Below are 21,757 nucleotides of genomic sequence, written 5' to 3' on the forward strand. Positions count from 1 at the left end.
TTAGTATTGTAGAGTAACTACAATGTAGTTGATCCATCCTCAGTTTTCTCCCATCACAGCCATTAAACTCTGTCAGTTAGGTTAGTGTTGTAGAGTAACTATGTAGTTGATCCATCCTCAGTGTTCTCCTGTCACAGCCATGTTTTAAAGTCACCATGGGTCTCTCTGAGCAACTGAGTTGTATTGACTGGGTGTATTGATACACCATCCAAAGTGTAATTATTAACTTCACCAGAGGCTCAAAGGGGATTTTCAATGTCTGCTTTTATCATTTTTACCCATCGACCAATAGGTGCCCTACTTTGGCAAACATTGGAAAACCTCCCTGGTCTTTGTGGTTGAATCTGTGTTTGTAATTCACTGCTTGACTGAGGGACATAAGAGATAATTGTATGTGTGGGGTACAAAGATGAGGTAATCATTCAAAAATGATGTTAAACACTATTATTGCACACATAGTGAGTCCATGCAACTAATTATGTCACTTGTTAATCACATTTTTACACCTGAACTTATTTAGGCGTTTCTATAACAACGGGGTTGAATACTTATTGACACAAGACATTTTAGCCTTACAATTTGTTATAATTTGTAAAAAATAAATTAAAAATTAAAAAATTCGATAAACATAATTCCACTTTGACATTATGGGGTATTGTGTGTCAGGCCAGTGGCCAACTAAATCTCCATGTATTCCATTTTAAGTTCAGGCTGTAACACAACACAATGTGGGGAAAGTCAAGGGGTTTGAAAACATTCTGAAGGCTCAGTATGTGGTTGTCCCACTTGGCAATCTGGTGAGGAATGTATTAACTGTAAATGGCTCTGGATAAGAACATCTGATAAAATGTTGTTGTTTTAATCAATAACTAGCCAATACCTCTACAGGAGCCTGATTAATGACGCTAAACAACAATAACCAGCCAATACCTCTACAGGAGCCTGATTAATGACACTAAACAACAATAACCAGCCAATACCTCTACAGGAGCCTGATTAATGATGCTAAACAACAATAACCAGCCAATACCTCTACAGGAGCCTGATTAATGACACTAAACAACAATAACCAGCCTGATTAATGATGCTAACAATAACCAGCCTGATTAATGACACTAAACAAAAATAACCAGCCTGATTATTGACACTAAACAACAATAACCAGCCTGATTAATGACACTAAACAACAATAACCAGCCTGATTAATGACACTAAACAACAATAACCAGCCTGATTAATGACACTAACAATAATAACCAGCCAATACCTCTACAGGAGCCTGATTAATGACACTAGACATCAATAACCAGCCTGATTAATGATGCTAAACAACAATAACCAGCCTGATTAATGACACTAAACAACAATAACCAGCCAATACCTCTACAGGAGCCTGATTAATGACACTAAACAACAATAACCAGCCTGATTAATGACACTAAACAATAATAACCAGCCTGATTAATGATGCTAAACAACAATAACCAGCCTGATTAATGATGCTAAACAACAATAACCAGCCTGATTAATGATGCTAAACAACAATAACCAGCCTGATTAATGACACTAAACAACAATAACCAGCCTGATTAATGATGCTAAACAACAATAACCAGCCTGATTAATGACACTAACAATAATAACCAGCCTGATTAATGACACTAAACAACAATAACCAGCCTGATTAATGACCTAAACAACAATAACCAGCCTGATTAATGACACTAAACAACAATAACCAGCCTGATTAATGACACTAAACAACAATAACCAGCCTGATTAATGATGCTAAACAACAATAACCCGCCTGATTAATGACACTAAACAACAATAACCAGCCTGATTAATGATGATAAACAACAATAACCAGCCTGATTAATGACACTAAACAACAATAACCAGCCTGATTAATGATGCTAAACAACAATAACCAGCCTGATTAATGACACTAACAATAATAACCAGCCTGATTAATGACACTAAACAACAATAACCAGCCTGATTAATGACCTAAACAACAATAACCAGCCTGATTAATGACACTAACAATAATAACCAGCCTGATTAATGACACTAAACAACAATAACCAGCCTGATTAATGACCTAAACAACAATAACCAGCCTGATTAATGATGCTAAACAACAATAACCAGCCTGATTAATGATGCTAAACAACAATAACCAGCCTGATTAATGATGCTAAACAACAATAACCAGCCTGATTAATGACACTAAACAACAATAACCAGCCTGATTAATGACACTAAACAACAATAACCAGCCTGATTAATGATGCTAAAACAACAATAACCAGCCTGATTAATGATGCTAAACAACAATAACCAGCCTGATTAATGACACTAAACAACAATAACCAGCCTGATTAATGACACTAAACAACAATAACCAGCCTGATTAATGATGCTAAACAACAATAACCAGCCTGATTAATGACACTAAACAACAATAACCAGCCTGATTAATGATGCTAAACAACAATAACCAGCCTGATTAATGACACTAAACAACAATAACCAGCCTGATTAATGACACTAAACAACAATAACCAGCCTGATTAATGATGCTAAACAACAATAACCAGCCTGATTAATGACACTAACAATAATAACCAGCCTGATTAATGACACTAAACAACAATAACCAGCCTGATTAATGACCTAAACAACAATAACCAGCCTGATTAATGATGCTAAACAACAATAACCAGCCTGATTAATGATGCTAAACAACAATAACCAGCCTGATTAGTGATGCTAAACAACAATAACCAGCCTGATTAATGACACTAAACAACAATAACCAGCCTGATTAATGATGCTAAACAACAATAACCAGCCTGATTAATGATGCTAAACAACAATAACCAGCCTGATTAATGACACTAACAATAATAACCAGCCTGAATAATGACACTAAACAACAATAACCAGCCTGATTAATGATGCTAAACAACAATACCCAGCCTGATTAGTGATGCTAAACAACAATAACCAGCCTGATTAGTGATGCTAAACAACAATAACCAGCCTGATTAATGATGCTAAACAACAATAACCAGCCTGATTAATGATGCTAAACAACAATACCCAGCCTGATTAGTGATGCTAAACAACAATAACCAGCCTGATTAATGACACTAAACAACAATAACCAGCCTGATTAATGATGCTAAACAACAATAACCAGCCTGATTAATGATGCTAAACAACAATAACCAGCCTGATTAATGATGCTAAACAACAATAACCAGCCTGATTAATGATGCTAAACAACAATAACCAGCCTGATTAATGACGCTAAACAACAATAACCAGCCTGATTAATGACACTAAACAACAATAACCAGCCTGATTAATGACGCTAAACAACAATAACCAGCCTGATTAATGACGCTAAACAACAATAACCAGCCTGATTAATGACACTAAACAATAATAACCAGCCTGATTAATGATGCTAAACAATAATAACCAGCCTGATTAATGACCTAAACAACAATAACCAGCCTGATTAATGACACTAAACAATAATAACCAGCCTGATTAATGACCTAAACAACAATAACCAGCCTGATTAATGACGCTAAACAACAATAACCAGCCTGATTAATGACACTAAACAATAATAACCAGCCTGATTAATGATGCTAAACAATAATAACCAGCCTGATTAATGACGCTAAACAACAATAACCAGCCTGATTAATGACACTAAACAATAATAACCAGCCTGATTAATGATGCTAAACAATAATAACCAGCCTGATTAATGATGCTAAACAACAATAACCAGCCTGATTAATGATGATAAACAACAATGAACACCTCCATCCACCCTCCTGCTGCAGAAGCACTGACAAATAATGAGCTAAATCATTTACACTTAAACACGGCTAATTACCCACCAACATATCATTTACGCTTAAACACGGCTAATTACCCACCAACATATCATTTACGCTTAAACACGGCTAATTACTCACCAATATATCTTACATTTACACACTGCTAATTACTCACCAACATATCTTACATTTAAATACTCACCAATATATCTTACATTTTCACACGGCTAAATACTCACCAATATATCTTATATTTAAACCCGGCTAAATACTCACCAATATATCTTACATTTAAACACGGCTAAATACTCACCAATATATTTAACATTAACACACAGCAAAATACTGCCCAAAAGGTGGTAATCATATGACCATGGTAATGATGAAGATGATGATAAGTGCTTTAGTTACTGTAACTGTTCTTACTTAAAAGTTGTCTGTAAGAGTCTGTGAGGTTTTGTCCGCCTTCAAACGGGTTGACGAATGGCTGACAGAGCTTCTGGGCTGGGAGAGAAGACAGAACACATGGATCAGCCAATCACATCTTCCCTCCCTCATCTCCTCCCCCTCAACTCCCCCCCCCCCCCCCCCCTCATATCCTCCCTCATCTCCCCCCTCATCTCCCCCCTCATATCCTCCCTCCCTCATCTCCTCCCCCCTCATATCCTCCCCCTCATCTTCTCCCCCCTATTCTCCTTTCCCCTCAACTCTCCCATCTCCTCTCCCTCATGTCCTCTCCCCTCATGTCTTCTCCCTCATCTTCTCCCCCTCAACTGTCCCATCTCCTCTCCCTCATCTCCTCCCCCTCAACTCTCCCATCTCCTCCCCCTCATCTCCTCTCCCTCATCTCTTCCCCCTCATCTCCTCTCCCTCATCTCTTCCCCCTCATCTCCTCTCCCTCATCTCCTCCCCCTCAACTCTCCCATCTCCTCCCCCTCAGTCTGGTAGTATAATGTCTGATAATAGAATGTCTGGTAGTATAACGTCTGATAATAGAAAGTCTGATAATAGAATGTCTGATAATAGAATGTCTGATAATAGAATGTCTGATAATATAATATCTGATAACAGAATGTCTGATAATAGAATGTCTGATAATAGAAAGTCTGATAATAGAATGTCTGATAATAGAACGTCTGATAATATAATATCTGATAATATAATATCTGATAATATAATACCTGATAATATAATATCTGATAATATAATACCTGATAATATAATATCTGATAATATAATATCTGATAATATAATGTCTGATAATATAATATCTGATAATATAATATCTGATAATATAATATCTGATAATATAATGTCTGATAATATAATATCTGATAATATAATACCTGATAATATAATATCTGATAATATAATATCTGCCATCTAGCTGACACTTTAGCTGAAACTTATCCAAAGCATCTTAAAGCCATGTAGTACCAGGCTGTACCAGCTGAGCTACAGGGGACTACACTATACATGTTATAACCTGGTAGTACCAGCTGAGCTACAGGGGACTACACTATACATGTTATAACCTGGTAGTACCAGCTGAGCTACAGGGGACTACACTATACATGTTATAACCTGGTAGTACCAGCTGAGCTACAGGGGACTACACTATACATGTTATAACCTGGTAGTACCAGCTGAGCTACAGGGGACTACACTATACATGTTATAACCTGGTAGTACCAGCTGAGCTACAGGGGACTACACTATACATGTTATAACCTGGTAGTACCAGCTGAGCTACAGGGGACTACACTATACATGTTATAACCTGGTAGTACCAGCTGAGCTACAGGGGACTACACTATACATGTTATAACCTGGTAGTACCAGCTGAGCTACAGGGGACTACACTATACATGTTATAACCTGGTAGTACCATGCTGTACCAGCTGAGCTACAGGGAACTACACTATACATGTTATAACCTGGTAGTACCAGCTGAGCTACAGGGGACTACACTATACATGTTATAACCTGGTAGTACCAGCTGAGCTACAGATGGTCACACTATACATGTTATAACCTGGTAGTACCAGCTGAACTACAGGGGACTACACTATACATGCTATAACCTCGTAGTACCAGCTGAGCTACAGGGGACTACACTATACATGTTATAACCTGGTAGTACCAGCTGAGCTACAGGGGACTACACTATACATGTTATAACCTGGTAATACCATGCTGTACCAGCTGAGCTACAGGGGACTACACTATACATGTTATAACCTGGTAGTACCAGCTGAGCTACAGGGAATTACACTATACATGATATTTCCCTGGTAGTACCATGCTGTTCCAGCTGAGCTACAGGGGACTACACTATACATGTTATAACCTGGTAGTACCAGCTGAGCTACAGATGGTCACACTATACATGTTAAAACCTGGTAGTACCAGCTGAGCTACAGATGGTCACACTATACATGTTATAACCTGGTAGTACCAGCTGAGCTACAGATGGTCACACTATACATGCTATAACCTGGTAGTACCAGCTGAGCTACAGATGGTCACACTATACATGTTATAACCTGGTAGTACCAGCTGAGCTACAGATGGTCACACTATACATGTTATAACCTGGTAGTACCAGCTGAGCTACAGATGGTCACACTATACATGTTATAACCTGGTAGTACCAGCTGAGCTACAGATGGTCACACTATACATGTTATAACCTGGTAGTACCAGCTGAGCTACAGATGGTCACACTATACATGTTATAACCTGGTAGTACCAGCTGAGCTACAGATGGTCACACTATACATGTTATAACCTGGTAGTACCAGCTGAGCTACAGATGGTCACACTATACATGCTATAACCTGGTAGTACCAGCTGAGCTACAGATGGTCACACTATACATGCTATAACCTGATAGTACCAGCTGAGCTACAGATGGTCACACTATACATGTTATAACCTGGTAGTACCAGCTGAGCTACATATGGTCACACTATACATGTTATAACCTGGTAGTACCAGCTGAGCTACAGGGGACTACACTATACATGTTATAACCTGGTAGTACCAGCTGAGCTAGAGATGGTCACACTATACATGTTATAACCTGGTAGTACCAGCTGAGCTACAGATGGTCACACTATACATGTTATAACCTGGTAGTACCAGCTGAGCTACAGATGGTCACACTATACATGTTATAACCTGGTAGTACCAGCTGAGCTACAGATGGTCACACTATACATGCTATAACCTGGTAGTACCAGCTGAGCTACAGATGGTCACACTATACATGTTATAACCTGGTAGTACCAGCTGAGCTACAGATGGTCACACTATACATGTTATAACCTGGTAGTACCAGCTGAGCTACAGATGGTCACACTATACATGTTATAACCTGGTAGTACCAGCTGAGCTACAGATGGTCACACTATACATGGTATAACCTGGTAGTACCAGCTGAGCTACAGATGGTCCCACTATACATGTTATAACCTGGTAGTACCAGCTGAGCTACAGATGGTCACACTATACATGTTATAACCTGGTAGTACCAGCTGAGCTACATATGGTCACACTATACATGTTATAACCTGGTAGTACCAGCTGAGCTACAGATGGTCACACTATACATGTTATAACCTGGTAGTACCAGCTGAGCTACAGGGGACTACACTATACATGCTATAACCTGGTAGTACCAGCTGAGCTACAGATGGTCACACTATACATGTTATAACCTGGTAGTACCAGCTGAGCTACAGATGGTCACACTATACATGTTATAACCTGGTAGTACCAGCTGAGCTACAGATGGTCACACTATACATGTTATAACCTGGTAGTACCAGCTGAGCTACAGATGGTCACACTATACATGGTATAACCTGGTAGTACCAGCTGAGCTACAGATGGTCCCACTATACATGTTATAACCTGGTAGTACCAGCTGAGCTACAGATGGTCACACTATACATGTTATAACCTGGTAGTACCAGCTGAGCTACATATGGTCACACTATACATGTTATAACCTGGTAGTACCAGCTGAGCTACAGATGGTCACACTATACATGTTATAACCTGGTAGTACCAGCTGAGCTACAGGGGACTACACTATACATGCTATAACCTGGTAGTACCAGCTGAGCTACAGATGGTCACACTATACATGTTATAACCTGGTAGTACCAGCTGAGCTACAGATGGTCACACTATACATGTTATAACCTGGTAGTACCAGCTGAGCTACAGATGGTCACACTAAGCCACAAAGGACCAGTATCTGACTCCCTGCTAAAAGAAACGTAACATGCAGTGACTTACAGTTGCAGGTCCTCCAGAGTCCTGAGTGTGAGTTGAGAGAGAGGTTGGAGATGTTTTCCCTCTGAGCGACATCTATCAGGTACCAGTAGTCTGTCCCTATAGCCACCCCCAGCAACACAAAACTGGACACTCCACACACAGCTACAAACAGTGCCAGAGCTCCCAGAGTCATCCTCACCATACCCGAGAAGAGGAGAGGAGAGAGGAGAGAGAGAAACAGAGAGAGTGATAGACCTGGTGAGGCAAATCAGAGCGAGAAAGAAAGAGGTGTACAGAGCATGAGGGAGTGAGAAAGAGAAATGAAGAGAAACACAGAGGGAGAGAGTAGGAGGACAAGAAGAGAGAGAGAGGGGAAACGAGAGAGGAAGAGAGAGGGAAAGGGAGAGAAACACAGAGAGAGGGATACAGGAGGAGGACAAGAAGAGAGTTAGAGAGGAAGGAGGAGAGAGGAAAAGGAAGGGAAACACAGAGGGAGAGAGGAAGAGTACAAGAAGAGAGAGAGAGAGAGTGAGAGAGAGAGTGAGTAAAAGGGAGGGAAACAGAGGGTAAAAGTCATAAGATAGAGCGAGGGAGATGAAGATTAACATTGAAAAAGTCAATAATAATAATAATTTGAGAGAGAGAGAGAGAGAGAGAGAGAGAGAGAGAGAGAGAGGCAGAGAGAGAGAGAGAGAGAGAGAAACAGAGAGAGAGAGGAACAGAGAGAGAGTGGAACAGAGAGAGAGGAACAGAGAGAGAGAGAGAGAGAGAGAGAGAGAGAGAGGAACAGAGAGAGAGAGAAACAGAGAGAGAGAGAAACAGAGAGAGAGTGGAACAGAGAGAGAGTGGAACAGAGAGAGAGAGAGGAACAGAGAGAGAGAGAGAGAGAGAGAGAGGAACAGAGATAGAGATTAGGTGGGAGTGAGAGATCAGAGTGTCAAACACACACAGTGGAAGAGGGGGAATAAGAGAAATACAGGGGGTGAAAGATAAAGAGATGGAGAGCTGTTGTGGACTGTCTCTAAGAGGTGCCCAGGACCCAGAGGGTGGGCCAGGAACAAGTTAGGAAAACCCTGTCCTACCAGACAGTCGATCAGTACGGTGTAGTACCGTCCTGGGCCAGATGAGGGTAGCGTGGGATAGTAGTATCAGTAGTATCACTAGTAGTATCACTAGTATCACTAGTAGTATCACTAGTATCAATAGTAGTATCAGTAGCGTCAGTAGTAACACTAGTATCAATAGTATCAGTAGTAACACTAGTATCAGTAGTATCACTAGTATCAATAGTAGTATCATTAGTATCAGTAGTATCACTAGTATCAATAGTAGTATCATTAGTATCAGTAGTAACACTAGTATCATTAGTAGTATCATTAGTATCAGTAGTATCACTAGTATCAATAGTAGTATCATTAGTATCAGTAGTAACACTAGTATCAATAGTAGTATCAGTAGTATCACTAGTAGTATCACTAGTATCACTAGTAGTATCACTAGTATCAATAGTAGTATCAGTAGTATCAAGAGTAGTATCAGTACTATCACTAGTAGTATCGATAGTAGTATCACTAGTAGTATCACTAAAATTTGATTTGATTTGATCAATAGTAGTATCAGTAGTATCACTAGTAGTATCACTAGTATCAATAGTAGTATCAGTAGCATCAGTAGTAACACTAGTATCATTAGTATCAATAGTAGTAGCAGTAGTAGTAGCAGTAGTATCAGTATCAGTAGTATCAGTAGCATCTTTGGTATCAATAGTAGTATCAGTAATATCAGTAGTATCATTATCAGTATCAGTAGTAACACTAGTATCAGTAGTGTCAGTGTTAGTAGTAGTATGAGTATAGTAGTATCAGTAACATCAGCAGTAGTATCAGTATTATCATTAGCTTCAGTAGCATCCGTAGCATCAGTAGTATCAGTAGCATCAGTAGTATCAGTAGCATCAGTAGCATCAGTAGCATCAGTAGTATCAGTAGCATCAGTAGTATCAGTAGCATCAGTAGTATCAGTAGTATCAGTAGTATCAGTAGCATCAGTAGTATCAGTAGCATCAGTAGTATCAGTAGTATCAGTAGTATCAGTAGTATCAGTAGCATCAGTAGTATCAGTAGTATCAGTAGTATCAGTAGTATCAGTAGTATCAGTAGCATCAGTAGTATCAGTAGTATCAGTAGTATCAGTAGTATCAGTAGCATCAGTAGTATCAGTAGCATCAGTAGTATCAGTAGTATCAGTAGTATCAGTAGCATCAGTAGTATCAGTAGTATCAGTAGTATCAGTAGTGGTATCAGTAGTAGTATCAGTAGTATCAGTAGCATCAGTAGTGGTATCAGTAGTAGCATCAGTAGTGGTGTCAGTAGTATAAGTAGTAGCAACAGTAGTATCAGTAGTATCAGTATCAGTAGTATTAGGAGTATCAGTAGTATCAGTATCAGTAGTATCAGTAGTATCAGTATCCGTAGTATCAATACCATCAGTAGCATCAGTAGTATCAGTACCATCAGCAGCATCAATAGCACCAGTAGCATCAGTAGTATCAGTATCAGTAGTATCAGTATCAGTATCAGTGGTATCAGTAGTATCAATATCAGTATCAGTGGTATCAGTAGCATCAGTAGGATTAGCAGCATCAGTAGTAGTAACAGTATTATCATTAGCATCAGTTGCATCAGTAGTGGTATCAGTAGTATCAGTAGTAATACCAGTAGGAGTATTAATAGAATCAGTAGTTTCATTAGCAGCAATAGTAGTAGCAGTAGCATCAGTAGTAGTATCAGTAGCATCAATAGTAGTATCAGTAGTATCAGAAGTAGTATCAGTAGCAGTATCGGTAGCAGTCGTGAAGGGGGCACGACAAAACCTATTCCCCCTCAGGAGATTGAAAAGATTTGTCATGGGTCCTCAGATCCTCAAAATGTTCTACAGCTGCACTATCAAGAGCTGGTTGCATCGCTGCCTGGTATGGCAACTGCTCGGCCTCCAACCGCAAGGCGCTACAGAGGGTAGTGCGTACGGCCCAGTACATCACTGGAGCCAAGCTTCCTGCCATCCAGGACCATTATGCCAGGCGATGTCAGAGGAAGAACCTAAAAATCGTCAAAGACTCCAGTCACCATAGTCATAGACTGTTCTCTTTGCTACCACACAGCAAGCGGTACCGGAGCGCCAAGTCTAGGACCAAAAGGCTCCTCAACAGTTTCTAACCCCCCCCCCAGCCATAAGACGCCTGAACATCTAATCGAATGGCTACCCAGACTATTTTCACCCCCCCCCCCCCCCCCCCTCCCCCACGCTGCTACTACTCTCTGGTATTATCTATGCATAGCCACTTTAATAACCCTAACTGCATGTACATAATTACCTCAATTACATCGACACAGGTGCCCCCACTATTGTTATTTACTGCTGCTTGTTTTTCTTATATCTTACTTAAAAAAATAAAAAAATAAGTTAAATATTTTGCTGTGCGCCATGGAGTTTTGATTTGGTAGCACTGGTGCTCCTATAAAAAACATTGACCAATATAATACACCGGATACCTACAGTATATTTGTGCTGTTGGGATCAAAGTTACTGCGTTTGCATCGGCTGTAATTACAGGTGTTACATTTGAGCGGATCGCATCATGAGCAAAGTCGATACATTATACAATTTCATCTCACCTGTGAGAATAAATTGGAAATTCAGCAACTCTTGGAGACAGTGGAAGTCTCCACGGTGGAGGTGAGCTCCACGGTGGAGGTGTCATAATACCCATAAAACCTAGCGGTCAAACAGGGAAATGGTTCCAATCGTTTTTCCCACCATTCATTTTATCCAAAGGGGATTTCAGATACAGTTAAAATAAGGGTTGTGTTTCATCAAATCAAATCAAATCAAATGTATTTATATAGCCGTTCGTACATCATCTGATATCTCAAAGTGCTGTACAGAAACCCAGCCTAAAACCCCAAACAGCAAGCAATGCAGGTGTAAAAGCACGGTGGCTAGGAAAAACTCCCTAGAAAGGCCAAAACCTAGGAAGAAACCTAGAGAGGAACCAGGCTATGTGGGGTGGCCAGTCCTCTTCTGGCTGTGCCGGGTGGAGATTATAACAGAACATGGCCAAGATGTTCAAATGTTCATAAATGACCAGCATGGTCAAATAATAGGTCTGGGACAGGTAGCACGTCCGGTGAACAGGTCAGGATTCCATAGCCGCAGGCAGAACAGTTGAAACTGGAGCAGCAGCATGACCAGGTGGACTGGGGACAGCAAGGAGTCATCATGCCAGGTAGTCCTGAGGCATGGTCCTAGGGGGCAGGTCCTCCGAGAGAGAGAAAGAAAGAGAGAATTAGAGAGAGCATACTTAAATTCACACAGGACACCGGATAAGACAGGAGAAGTACTCCATATATAACAAACTGACTCTAGTCCCCCGACACATAAACTACTGCAGCATAAATACTGGAGGCGTGACGTTTTGGTAACCATGTAAATCTCTCTGGGACAAGGTGACTTTTATCAATATATTTGTCTCTATTTACTCTCAGATTCGAAAATGATAATTACCATCAACGTAGACATTAAGCAAGACTTACAGGTCCCTGCAAGCTCCTGCATGTCATCTCTAGCTGACACCTTTGCTAACAGGTATTGTGCCAATTTCAAATGTGCACAACACAGTTCACAGACCGTGTCAATAAAAATGGCACAGACACAAAGATGAGTTCTCTATCTATCTCTATGCAGCTGCCCATGCTGTCACAGACGCTATAATGGCACAGACACAAAGACGAGTCCTCTATCTATCTCTAAGCAGCTGCCCATGCTGTCACAGACGCTATAATGGCACAGACACAAAGATGAGTCCTCTATCTATCTCTAAGCAGCTGCCCATGCTGTCACAGACGCTATAATGGCACAGACACAAAGACGAGTCCTCTATCTATCTCTAAGCAGCTGCCCATGCTGTCACAGACGCTATAATGGCACAGACACAAAGACGAGTCCTCTATCTATCTCTAAGCAGCTGCCCATGCTGTCACAGACGCTATAATGGCACAGACACAAAGACGAGTCCTCTATCTATCTCTAAGCAGCTGCCCATGCTGTCACAGATGCTATAATGGCACAGAAACAAAGATGAGTCCTCTATCTATCTCTATGCATCTGCCCATGCTGTCACAGACGCTATAATGGCACAGACACAAAGATGAGTCCTCTATCTATCTCTATGGGTTTTACAAATATGTATTTTGGATTCTTTTTAGCCGTTCATTTGACCTGCTAGTGCTGGCTGCAATGAGTCCTACAGCAGGATTAATACGCGCTCCTCTGGCTCAGAGACTCCAAAGACGTGCTCTGATCATCAACTGTCTGTCATATGTGTGCAGGAATATACACTGAACAAAAGTATAAACGCAACATGTAAAGTGTTGGTCCAATGTTTCATGAGCTGAATTAAAAGATCCTAGAAATCCCACAAAGAAAAAGCTTATTCCTCTCAAATGTTCTGCACACATCTGTTTTACATCCCTGTTAGTGAGCATCTCTCATTTGCCAAGATAATCTATCCACCTGACAGGTGTGGCATACCAAGAAGCTGATTAAACAGCATGATCATTACACAGGTGCGCCTTGTGCTGGGGACAGTAAAAGGCCACTCAAATGTGTGCAGTTTTGTCACACAACACAATACCACAGATGTCTCAAGTTTTGAGGGAGCGTGAAATTGGCAGGCCAACTGCAGAAAATGTCCACCAGAGCTGCTGCCAGAGAATGTAATGTTAATTTCTCTACCATAAGCCACCTCCAACATCATTTTTGAGAATTTGGCAGTACGTCCATCCGGCCTCAGAACCGCAGACCCCGTGTAACCACGGCAACCCAGGAACTCCACACTGGGCATTCTCTGAGACATGTATGGACCGTACCATCTCTCAAATTGATGATGTGTTTCTCTGAGACATGTATGGACCGTACCATCTCTCAAATTGATGATGTGTTTCTCTGAGACATGTATGGACAGTACCATCTCTCAAATTGATAATATGTTTCTCTGAGACATGTATGGACAGTAGCATCTCTCAAATTGATTATGTGTTTCTCTGAGACATGTATGGACCGTACCATCTCTCAAAGTGATTCTGTGCTTCTCTGAGACATGTATGGACAATACCATCTCTCAAATTGATTCTGTGTTTCTCTGAGACATGTATGGACAGTACCATCTCTCAAAGTGATTCTGTGCTTCTCTGAGACATGTATGGACAGTACCATCTCTCAAATTTATTCTGTTTCTCTGAGACATGTATGGACCGTACCATCTCTCAAATTGATTCTGTGTTTCTCTGAGACATGTATGGACCGTACCAATCAGAATTACTTTTACCCAGCGCTGGATGAGGCATGCTACAGACCAGCCAATCAGAATTACTTTTACCCAGCGCTGGAGGAGGCATGCTACAGACCAGCCAATCAGAATGACTTTTACCCAGCACTGGAGGAGGCATGGTACATACCAGCCAATCAGAATTACTTTTACCCAGCGCAGGAGGAGGCATGCTACAGACCAGCCAATCAGGATGACTTTTATCCAGCGCAGGAGGAGGCATGCTACAGACCAGCCAATCAGAATGACTTTTACCCAGCGCTGGAGGAGGCATGCTACAGACCAGCCAATCAGAATTACTTTTACCCAGCGCTGGAGGAGGCATGCTACAGACCAGCCAATCAGAATGACTTTTACCCAGCGCTGGAGGAGGCATGCCACCGACCAGCCAATCAGAATGACTTTTACCCAGCGCTGGAGGAGGCATGCTACAGACCAGCCAATCAGAATGACTATTACCCAGCGCTGGAGGAGGCATGCTACAGACCAGCCAATCAGAATGACTTTTACCTAGAGCTGGAGAAGGCATGCCACCGACCAGCCAATCAGAATGACTATTACCCAGCGCTGGATGAGGCATGGTACATACCAGCCAATCAGAATGACTATTACCCAGCATTGGAGAAACCTTTCTCTAAATGTTTAGATCTTCAATGTAAATGTTTTGATTGGTGATTTCAACACAACCACTCAAGTCAAAGACAAAACCGTTATTAAAGTTTTCATTTACGTTTTGGAAGGGGGTTTGATTTGCTTCAACTGATAAAATATCCCACTGGAGTACGTAACGCCACTCAAACCATCATAGGTTTGATCTTGGTGTCTGATACATCTAGGATTCGGTGTCATTCCCAATGGGATTAGTGACCATTCAATCATTTACCAAGAGAAGTAAATCAAATTTAAAAAAAAAGCTATGTAACTCAACACAATAACTTTTAAAATCTCTGAAACAATATAGCAAAGATACATGTGTTGATCATTGACTAAAGTTCATAAGGACCAGGTGCTTACAGCACCTTCAGAAAGGATTCACAGACCTTGGCTTGGCTTTCCCCACACGTTGTTGTGTTACATTTAAAATGGATTACATTTACCCCATAATGTCAAAGTGGAATTCTGTTATTAGACTGTGCCGGGTGGCGATTATAACAGAACATGGCCAAGATGTTCAAATGTTCATAAATGACCAGCATGGTCAAATAATAATAATCACAGTAGTTGTCGAGGGTGCAACAGGTCAGCACCTCAGGAGTAAATGTCAGTTGTCAAAGAATGTGGCAAAGAAATAATCAAATAAATATCACATTTACATAAGTATTCAGACCCTTAACTCAGTAATTTATTGAAGCACCTTTGGCAGCAATTACAGCATCGAGCATTTTTGGGTATGACGCTACAAGCTTGGCACACCTGTATTTGGGGAGTTTCTCCCATTCTTCTCTGCAGATCCTCTCAAGCTCTGTCAGGTTGAATGGGGAGGGTCGCTGTACAGCTATTTTCAGGCCTCTTCAGAGATGTTCGATCGGGTTCAAGTCCGGGCTCTCACTAGGCCACTCAAGAACATTCAGAGACTTGTCCCGAAGCCACTCCTGCATTGTCTTGGCTGTGTGCTTAGGGTCGTTGTCCTGTTGGAACCTTCTCAGCAGTCTGAGGTCCTGAGCACTCTGGAGCAGGTTTTCATCAAGGATCTCTCTGTACTTTGCTCCGTTCACCTTTCCCTCGATCCTGACTAGTCTCCCAGTCCCTGCCCCTGAAAAACATCCCCACAGCATGATGCTGCCAACACCATGCTTCACAGTAGGGATCCTGACTAGTCTCCCAGTCCCTGCCCCTGAAAAACATCCCCACAGCATGATGCTGCCACCACCATGCTTCACAGTAGGGATCCTGGCTAGTCTCCCAGTCCCTGCCCCTGAAAAACATCCCCACAGTATGATGCTGCCACCACCATGCTTCACAGTAGGGATCCTGACTAGTCTCCCAGTCCCTGCCCCTGAAAAACATCCCCGCAGCATGATGCTGCCACCACCATACTTCACAGTAGGGATCTTGACTAGTCCCCCAGTCCCTGCCCCTGAAAAACATCCCTGCAGCATGATGCTGCCACCACCATGCTTCACAGTAGGGATCCTGACTAGTCTCCCAGTCCCTGCCCCTGAAAAACATCCCTGCAGCATGATGCTGCCACCACCATGCTTCACAGTAGGGATCCTGACTAGTCTCCCAGTCCCTGCCCCTGAAAAACATCCCCGCAGCATGATGCTGCCACCACCATGCTTCACAGTAGGGATCTTGACTAGTCCCCCAGTCCCTGCCCCTGAAAAACATCCCCGCAGCATGATGCTGCCACCACCATGCTTCACAGTAGGGACAGTTTAACGTTTCAAAGTGTTGAACACATTATGTTAATTTAATCAGAGTTTTAAAATGTTTATTATTTGAGTGAGGAAAAGTGTCTACAACACACACATGTAGATATTTAATCACAATCTAAGTGAAATTCTAACTATGTTTAAATTAGAATTCTAATCCAAATGTCATTTAAATCCTTTCGGAGCAGTGTTGTGGTTTACATATTGAGTTATTTCTAGATGCGTAGCACACGGAACGTTTTGAATGGCTTTTGTTTCCTTTGTTGGTGGGTGAAATAATAATGTGGCACCGCCTGTATACTGTACACCTAGTGTTATTTCTGTACGACTTGGAAGCTGATATTTGAGACAGTCTGCGCGTCGTTGTAAGCTCAGAGTGAATTAAATGCGTGTTTATGTTATTAGACTGTATTGAATGTCATGTGTTGGAAGTGTTTCATTTAAATGTGCCCGTTAAATGTCCCTCGTTAGCTAGCGTCGTTGTTAGTTAGTTAGTCTGCCCCTGGACCTTGCCAAGTCATTCATTATCAGAGTAGCTAGCATCAAGCTAGCTCATGTTTCTAGCAGGTTACCTCCCACCCATTCAGTTACGTTTGTCAGAAGTTCCCACCGTAGAGAAGGCTAGTTTATTTGACCAAATCAATACATGTTTACCAGACACACGTCTTAGCAGCATTTTCATTGACAGCTTCTGGCTAGAAAAGTTAGCTAACTACCACTGGAAAGGTGAGTGACCGCTAACAGTTATAAGTAACGTTGGCTGCTAACTGCAGGGCATAACAACATACATTTTAGCCACACCGACTAAGAAGATTGTGTTTAAGAACCATTTATGATGTCTCTTGTTGACATAATGAATACAGGGTCGTCAACACACTCTCCTTAGTCGGTAGCTATGGCGAAGTCAATTGGTGCTTTTCCAGCTATGAGGCGGCTTGCTGCTACAACAGTTCACTGTGATGCTGGAGAGGGCACTTTGCTGAGCCGCAGATTGCCTCTGGCTGAGGGTTGGGGAATCCATTTAGCTGTTGGCCTTGTCTTTTAGTTCTGAGGTCCCGGGACAGACTGTATTTCACCTGTCTAACAGATAACAGGCTGTGTTTTACCTGTCTAACTGATAACAGGACTGTATTTCACCTGTCTAACAGATAACAGACTGTATTTCACCTGTCTAACAGATAACAGGCTGCATTTCACCTGTCTAACAGATAACAGAGACAGGCTTTATTTCACCTGAAATACAGCCCATTTGGTAGTTTAAGCTCTTAAAAGTGTGTGTGTGTGACCTGTGTGCTTGCGACAAATGTATATATGCCCCTGTGTGTCAGTTTGTGCTTGCAACGTGTGTGTGTGACGTGTGTGTGTGTGTTGCCCAGGTGTGCTGCAGGCAGGTAGATGACATGCAGGGTGAGTCATGGACCAGATCACCTTCCATTATGACACGGTGCTGTCTGACGTTCACCTGTTGCTGCCCAACTCTCGCCACCTCATGGCACGCCTCAACCGCGTAGGACAACCAGGTACTGGAGGGGTGTGTGTGTGTGTGTGTGTGTGTGTGTGTAAAATTACACAAAATTAAATTATGAAAATGTTTTAATTTAGTTTCAATGTAGGTCTTTCCTGAATGTCAACGGAACTGTCCCAACCCTCCATTGCTGTGTTTACACAGGCAGCCCAATTCTGGTATTTTTTTCCCCCAATAATTGGTCTTTTTACCAATCACATCAGATCTTTTCACGTCAGATCTGTTTCAGAGCTGATCTGATTGGTCAAAATACCAATGAGTGAAAACAAGATCAGAATTGGGGTGCCTGTCTAAACGCAGCCTGTGTGTCTAGTTTTCATCTCCCGGTTCAGAATCCTGTGGGACGGAACGAAGCAGCGCACCTGTGACCTCGGTTCCCCCTGCGGAGGGGAAAAGTTAGACCGCGACACCCAGGAGAAGAGTGGAAGGGGAGATGCTAGAGGGAGTGAGACTGGAGCTGACGGAGGAGTGGACAGGGATGAGGACGGAGGGGCTGACGGAGGAGTGGACAGGGATGAGGACCGAGGGGCTGACGGAGGAGTGGACAGGGATGAGGACCGAGGGGCTGATGGAGGAGTGGACAGGGATCAGGACAGAGGGGCTGACAGGGATGAGGACGGAGGGGTAGAACCACCCCTGGATGAAGATGGAGATTTAGAGGTACCACGCAGGTCAGTTACATCGCACCTCCACATCACCACAGTTATTACAGTCAAACCTTCCCTTTGTGTTTTATAGCCTTCATTTGATTGTTGTCCTGTAGATGTTTTACGGCCAGTGGATCAATAGAATGGTAGAATACACCAAGGTCCAATATAGAAATGTGGTTGAACATCAGCAGTGTTTCTCTTCTTATGACAGTCACTCAATTATCTCTCTCAGCATTATTTAGAAATGTGGTTGTACATCAGCAGTGTTTCTCTTCTTATGACAGTCACTCAATTATCTCTCTCAGCATTATTTAGAAATGTGGTTGTGCATCGGCAAGGTTTCTCTTCTTATGACAGCTATTGACAGTCACTCAATTATCTCTCTCAGCATTATTTAGAAATGTGGTTGTACATCAGCAGGGTTTCTCTTCTTATGACAGTCACTCAATTATCTCTCTCAGCATTATTTAGAAATGTGGTTGTGCATCGGCAAGGTTTCTCTTCTTATGACAGCTATTGACAGTCACTCAATTATCTCTCTCAGCATTATATAGAAATGTGGTTGTGCATCTCTTCTTATGACAGTCACTCAATTATCTCTCTCAGTATTATTTAGTACTTGTTTTTTATATTGGTAAGTTAGTCTAGCGGCCAGCTATGTAAACTTGTAGTATATCATGGTCGAATTGCCGACCGAGGAGCCCGCATTGATTTTGTTCGTCAATCTCACTCAGGTATCATATTAAAAACAGCAAACATTTCTCTCTACCCTGTAGCAGAATGTGTGGAGTTGCAGCAAAGTAGTAATAACATAAACATAGATAAATCTTCTCTTTTTTTATGGCCCATTTCCCCATCAAAGTTTCCCTTCGCTGTTCCAGACTAACTATTGTACATGTTATACCTGTCTAGACAGTCTGAGATAGAGACATGACTAACTAACTATTGTACATGTTATACCTGTCTAGACAGTCTGAGATAGAGACATGACTAACTATTGTACATGTTATACCTGTCTAGACAGTCTGAGATAGAGACATGACTAACTAACTATTGTACATGTTATACCTGTCAGAGTCTGAGATAGAGACATGACTAACTAACTATTGTACATGTTATACCTGTCTAGACAGTCTGAGATAGAGACATGACTAAATATTGTACATGTTATACCTGTCTAGACAGTCTGAGATAGAGACATGACTAACTATTGTACATGTTATACCTGTCTAGACAGTCTGAGATAGAGACATGACTAAATATTGTACATGTTATCCAGGCCCAGACAAAGACTCCCTGAGAGGGACAGAGACATGGTCTACCCCATCATCCTCAGCCAGGCAAGAAGAGATGAAGAGGAGGAGGATGAGGAGGAGGAGTGTCCTAGAGACGTCATCAGGATAGGTGAGAAGAGAACAGGACTTGTTTCTACCGCTGACTGACCCTGGTCACTTATTTTGTTTTTAGTCCAATGTAATTCCTGAAGAGCTGAGTGGAGACAGGTCTGAGAGGCAGAAGTGGTGGGTTATAACTGTGTGTTATGACTGTGTTATGACTGTTTATATGTGTTATAACTGTATGTGTTATAACTGTTTATATGTGTTATAACTGTGTTATGACTGTTTATATTGGTTATAACTGTTTATATGTGTGTTATAATGGTGTGTTATAACTGTTGATATGTGTTATAACTGTGTTTATGTGTGTTATAACTGTGTTTGTGTGTTATAACTGTATGTGTGTTATAACTGTGTTTATGTGTGTTATAACTGTGTTATAACTGTTTATATGTGTGTTATAATGGTGTGTTATAACTGTTTATTTGTGTTATAACTGTATGTGTGTTATAACTGTGTTTATGTGTGTTATAACTGTGTTTATGTGTGTTATAACTGTGTTTATGTGTGTTATAACTGTGTTTGTGTGTTATAACTGTGTTTGTGTGTTATAACTGTTTATGTGTGTTATAACTGTGTTTATGTGTGTTATAACTGTGTTTATGTGTGTTATAACTGTGTTTGTGTGTTATAACTGTGTTTATGTGTGTTATAACTGTGTTATGACTGTTATAACTGTGTGTTATAACTGTTTGTGTGTTATAACTGTGTTTATGTGTTATAACTGTGTTTTATAACTGTTTATATGTGTTATAACTGTGTTTATGTGTGTTATAACTGTATTATAACTGTGTTTATGTGTGTTATAACTGTATTATAACTGTTTATATGTGTTATAACTGTGTTTATGTGTGTTATAACTGTATTATAACTGTTTATATGTGTTATAACTGTGTTTATGTGTGTTATAACTGTTTAAATCCAACATGTCTTTAACAGAACACACTATGGCCACGCCTTTAGAAGATGTTGGCAAACAGGTGAGTGTCGCTCTCTCTCTTTTTGCCTCTCTTTCTCTCTCTCTCTCTCTCTCTCTTTCTCTCTCTCTCTCTCTCTCTCTTTCTCTCTCTCTCTCTCTCTCTCTCTTTGCCTTTCTCTCTCTCTCTCTCTCTCTCTTTGCCTTTCTCTCTCTCTCTCTCTCTCTCTCTCTCCCCTTGACTTATTCCACAGTTTGAATTCAAAATTGATTCAATTGATTTATTTTCTCACCCATCAAGACACAATACTCCATAATGACAAAGAGAAAACATGTTTTTTGACATTTTTGCAAAT

At 41.2% G+C, this 21,757-nt stretch overlaps 2 protein-coding genes across 4 annotated transcripts in view; one reads left to right on the forward strand and one right to left on the reverse strand.

Moving 5' to 3' along the window:
- The window catches only part of LOC110517414 (transmembrane protein 114), a 49,287-nt gene extending 40,832 nt beyond the window's left edge, over positions 1 to 8,455 (reverse strand). Inside the window, exons 1-2 of the mRNA XM_036942120.1 lie at positions 8,175 to 8,455; positions 4,293 to 4,370 (exon numbers count right to left, since the gene is read on the reverse strand). Of these exons, the coding sequence (XP_036798015.1) occupies positions 4,293 to 4,370; positions 8,175 to 8,355 (259 nt within the window). The 5' untranslated portion in view covers positions 8,356 to 8,455. The remainder of the gene's footprint in view (positions 1 to 4,292; positions 4,371 to 8,174) is intronic.
- Positions 8,456 to 17,144: 8,689 nt separating this feature from the next.
- Positions 17,145 to 21,757, forward strand: part of LOC110517412 (methyltransferase-like protein 22) — a 28,429-nt gene continuing 23,816 nt past the window's right edge. Inside the window, exons 1-6 of one of the 3 annotated variants that reach the window (XM_036942123.1) lie at positions 17,260 to 17,278; positions 17,587 to 17,639; positions 18,290 to 18,433; positions 18,752 to 19,109; positions 20,368 to 20,492; positions 21,425 to 21,465. In XM_036942123.1, coding sequence (XP_036798018.1) covers positions 18,328 to 18,433; positions 18,752 to 19,109; positions 20,368 to 20,492; positions 21,425 to 21,465 — 630 coding nt within the window. In that variant the 5' untranslated portion in view covers positions 17,260 to 17,278; positions 17,587 to 17,639; positions 18,290 to 18,327. Of the gene's footprint in view, positions 17,640 to 18,289; positions 18,434 to 18,751; positions 19,110 to 20,367; positions 20,493 to 21,424; positions 21,466 to 21,757 lie in introns of all 3 variants that reach the window. The other 2 variants (XM_036942122.1, XM_036942121.1) reach the window with 2 other exon arrangements.

The sequence above is a fragment of the Oncorhynchus mykiss genome, chromosome 13 (assembly GCF_013265735.2).
Source record: "Oncorhynchus mykiss isolate Arlee chromosome 13, USDA_OmykA_1.1, whole genome shotgun sequence".
Classification (NCBI taxonomy): Eukaryota; Metazoa; Chordata; class Actinopteri; order Salmoniformes; family Salmonidae; genus Oncorhynchus; species Oncorhynchus mykiss.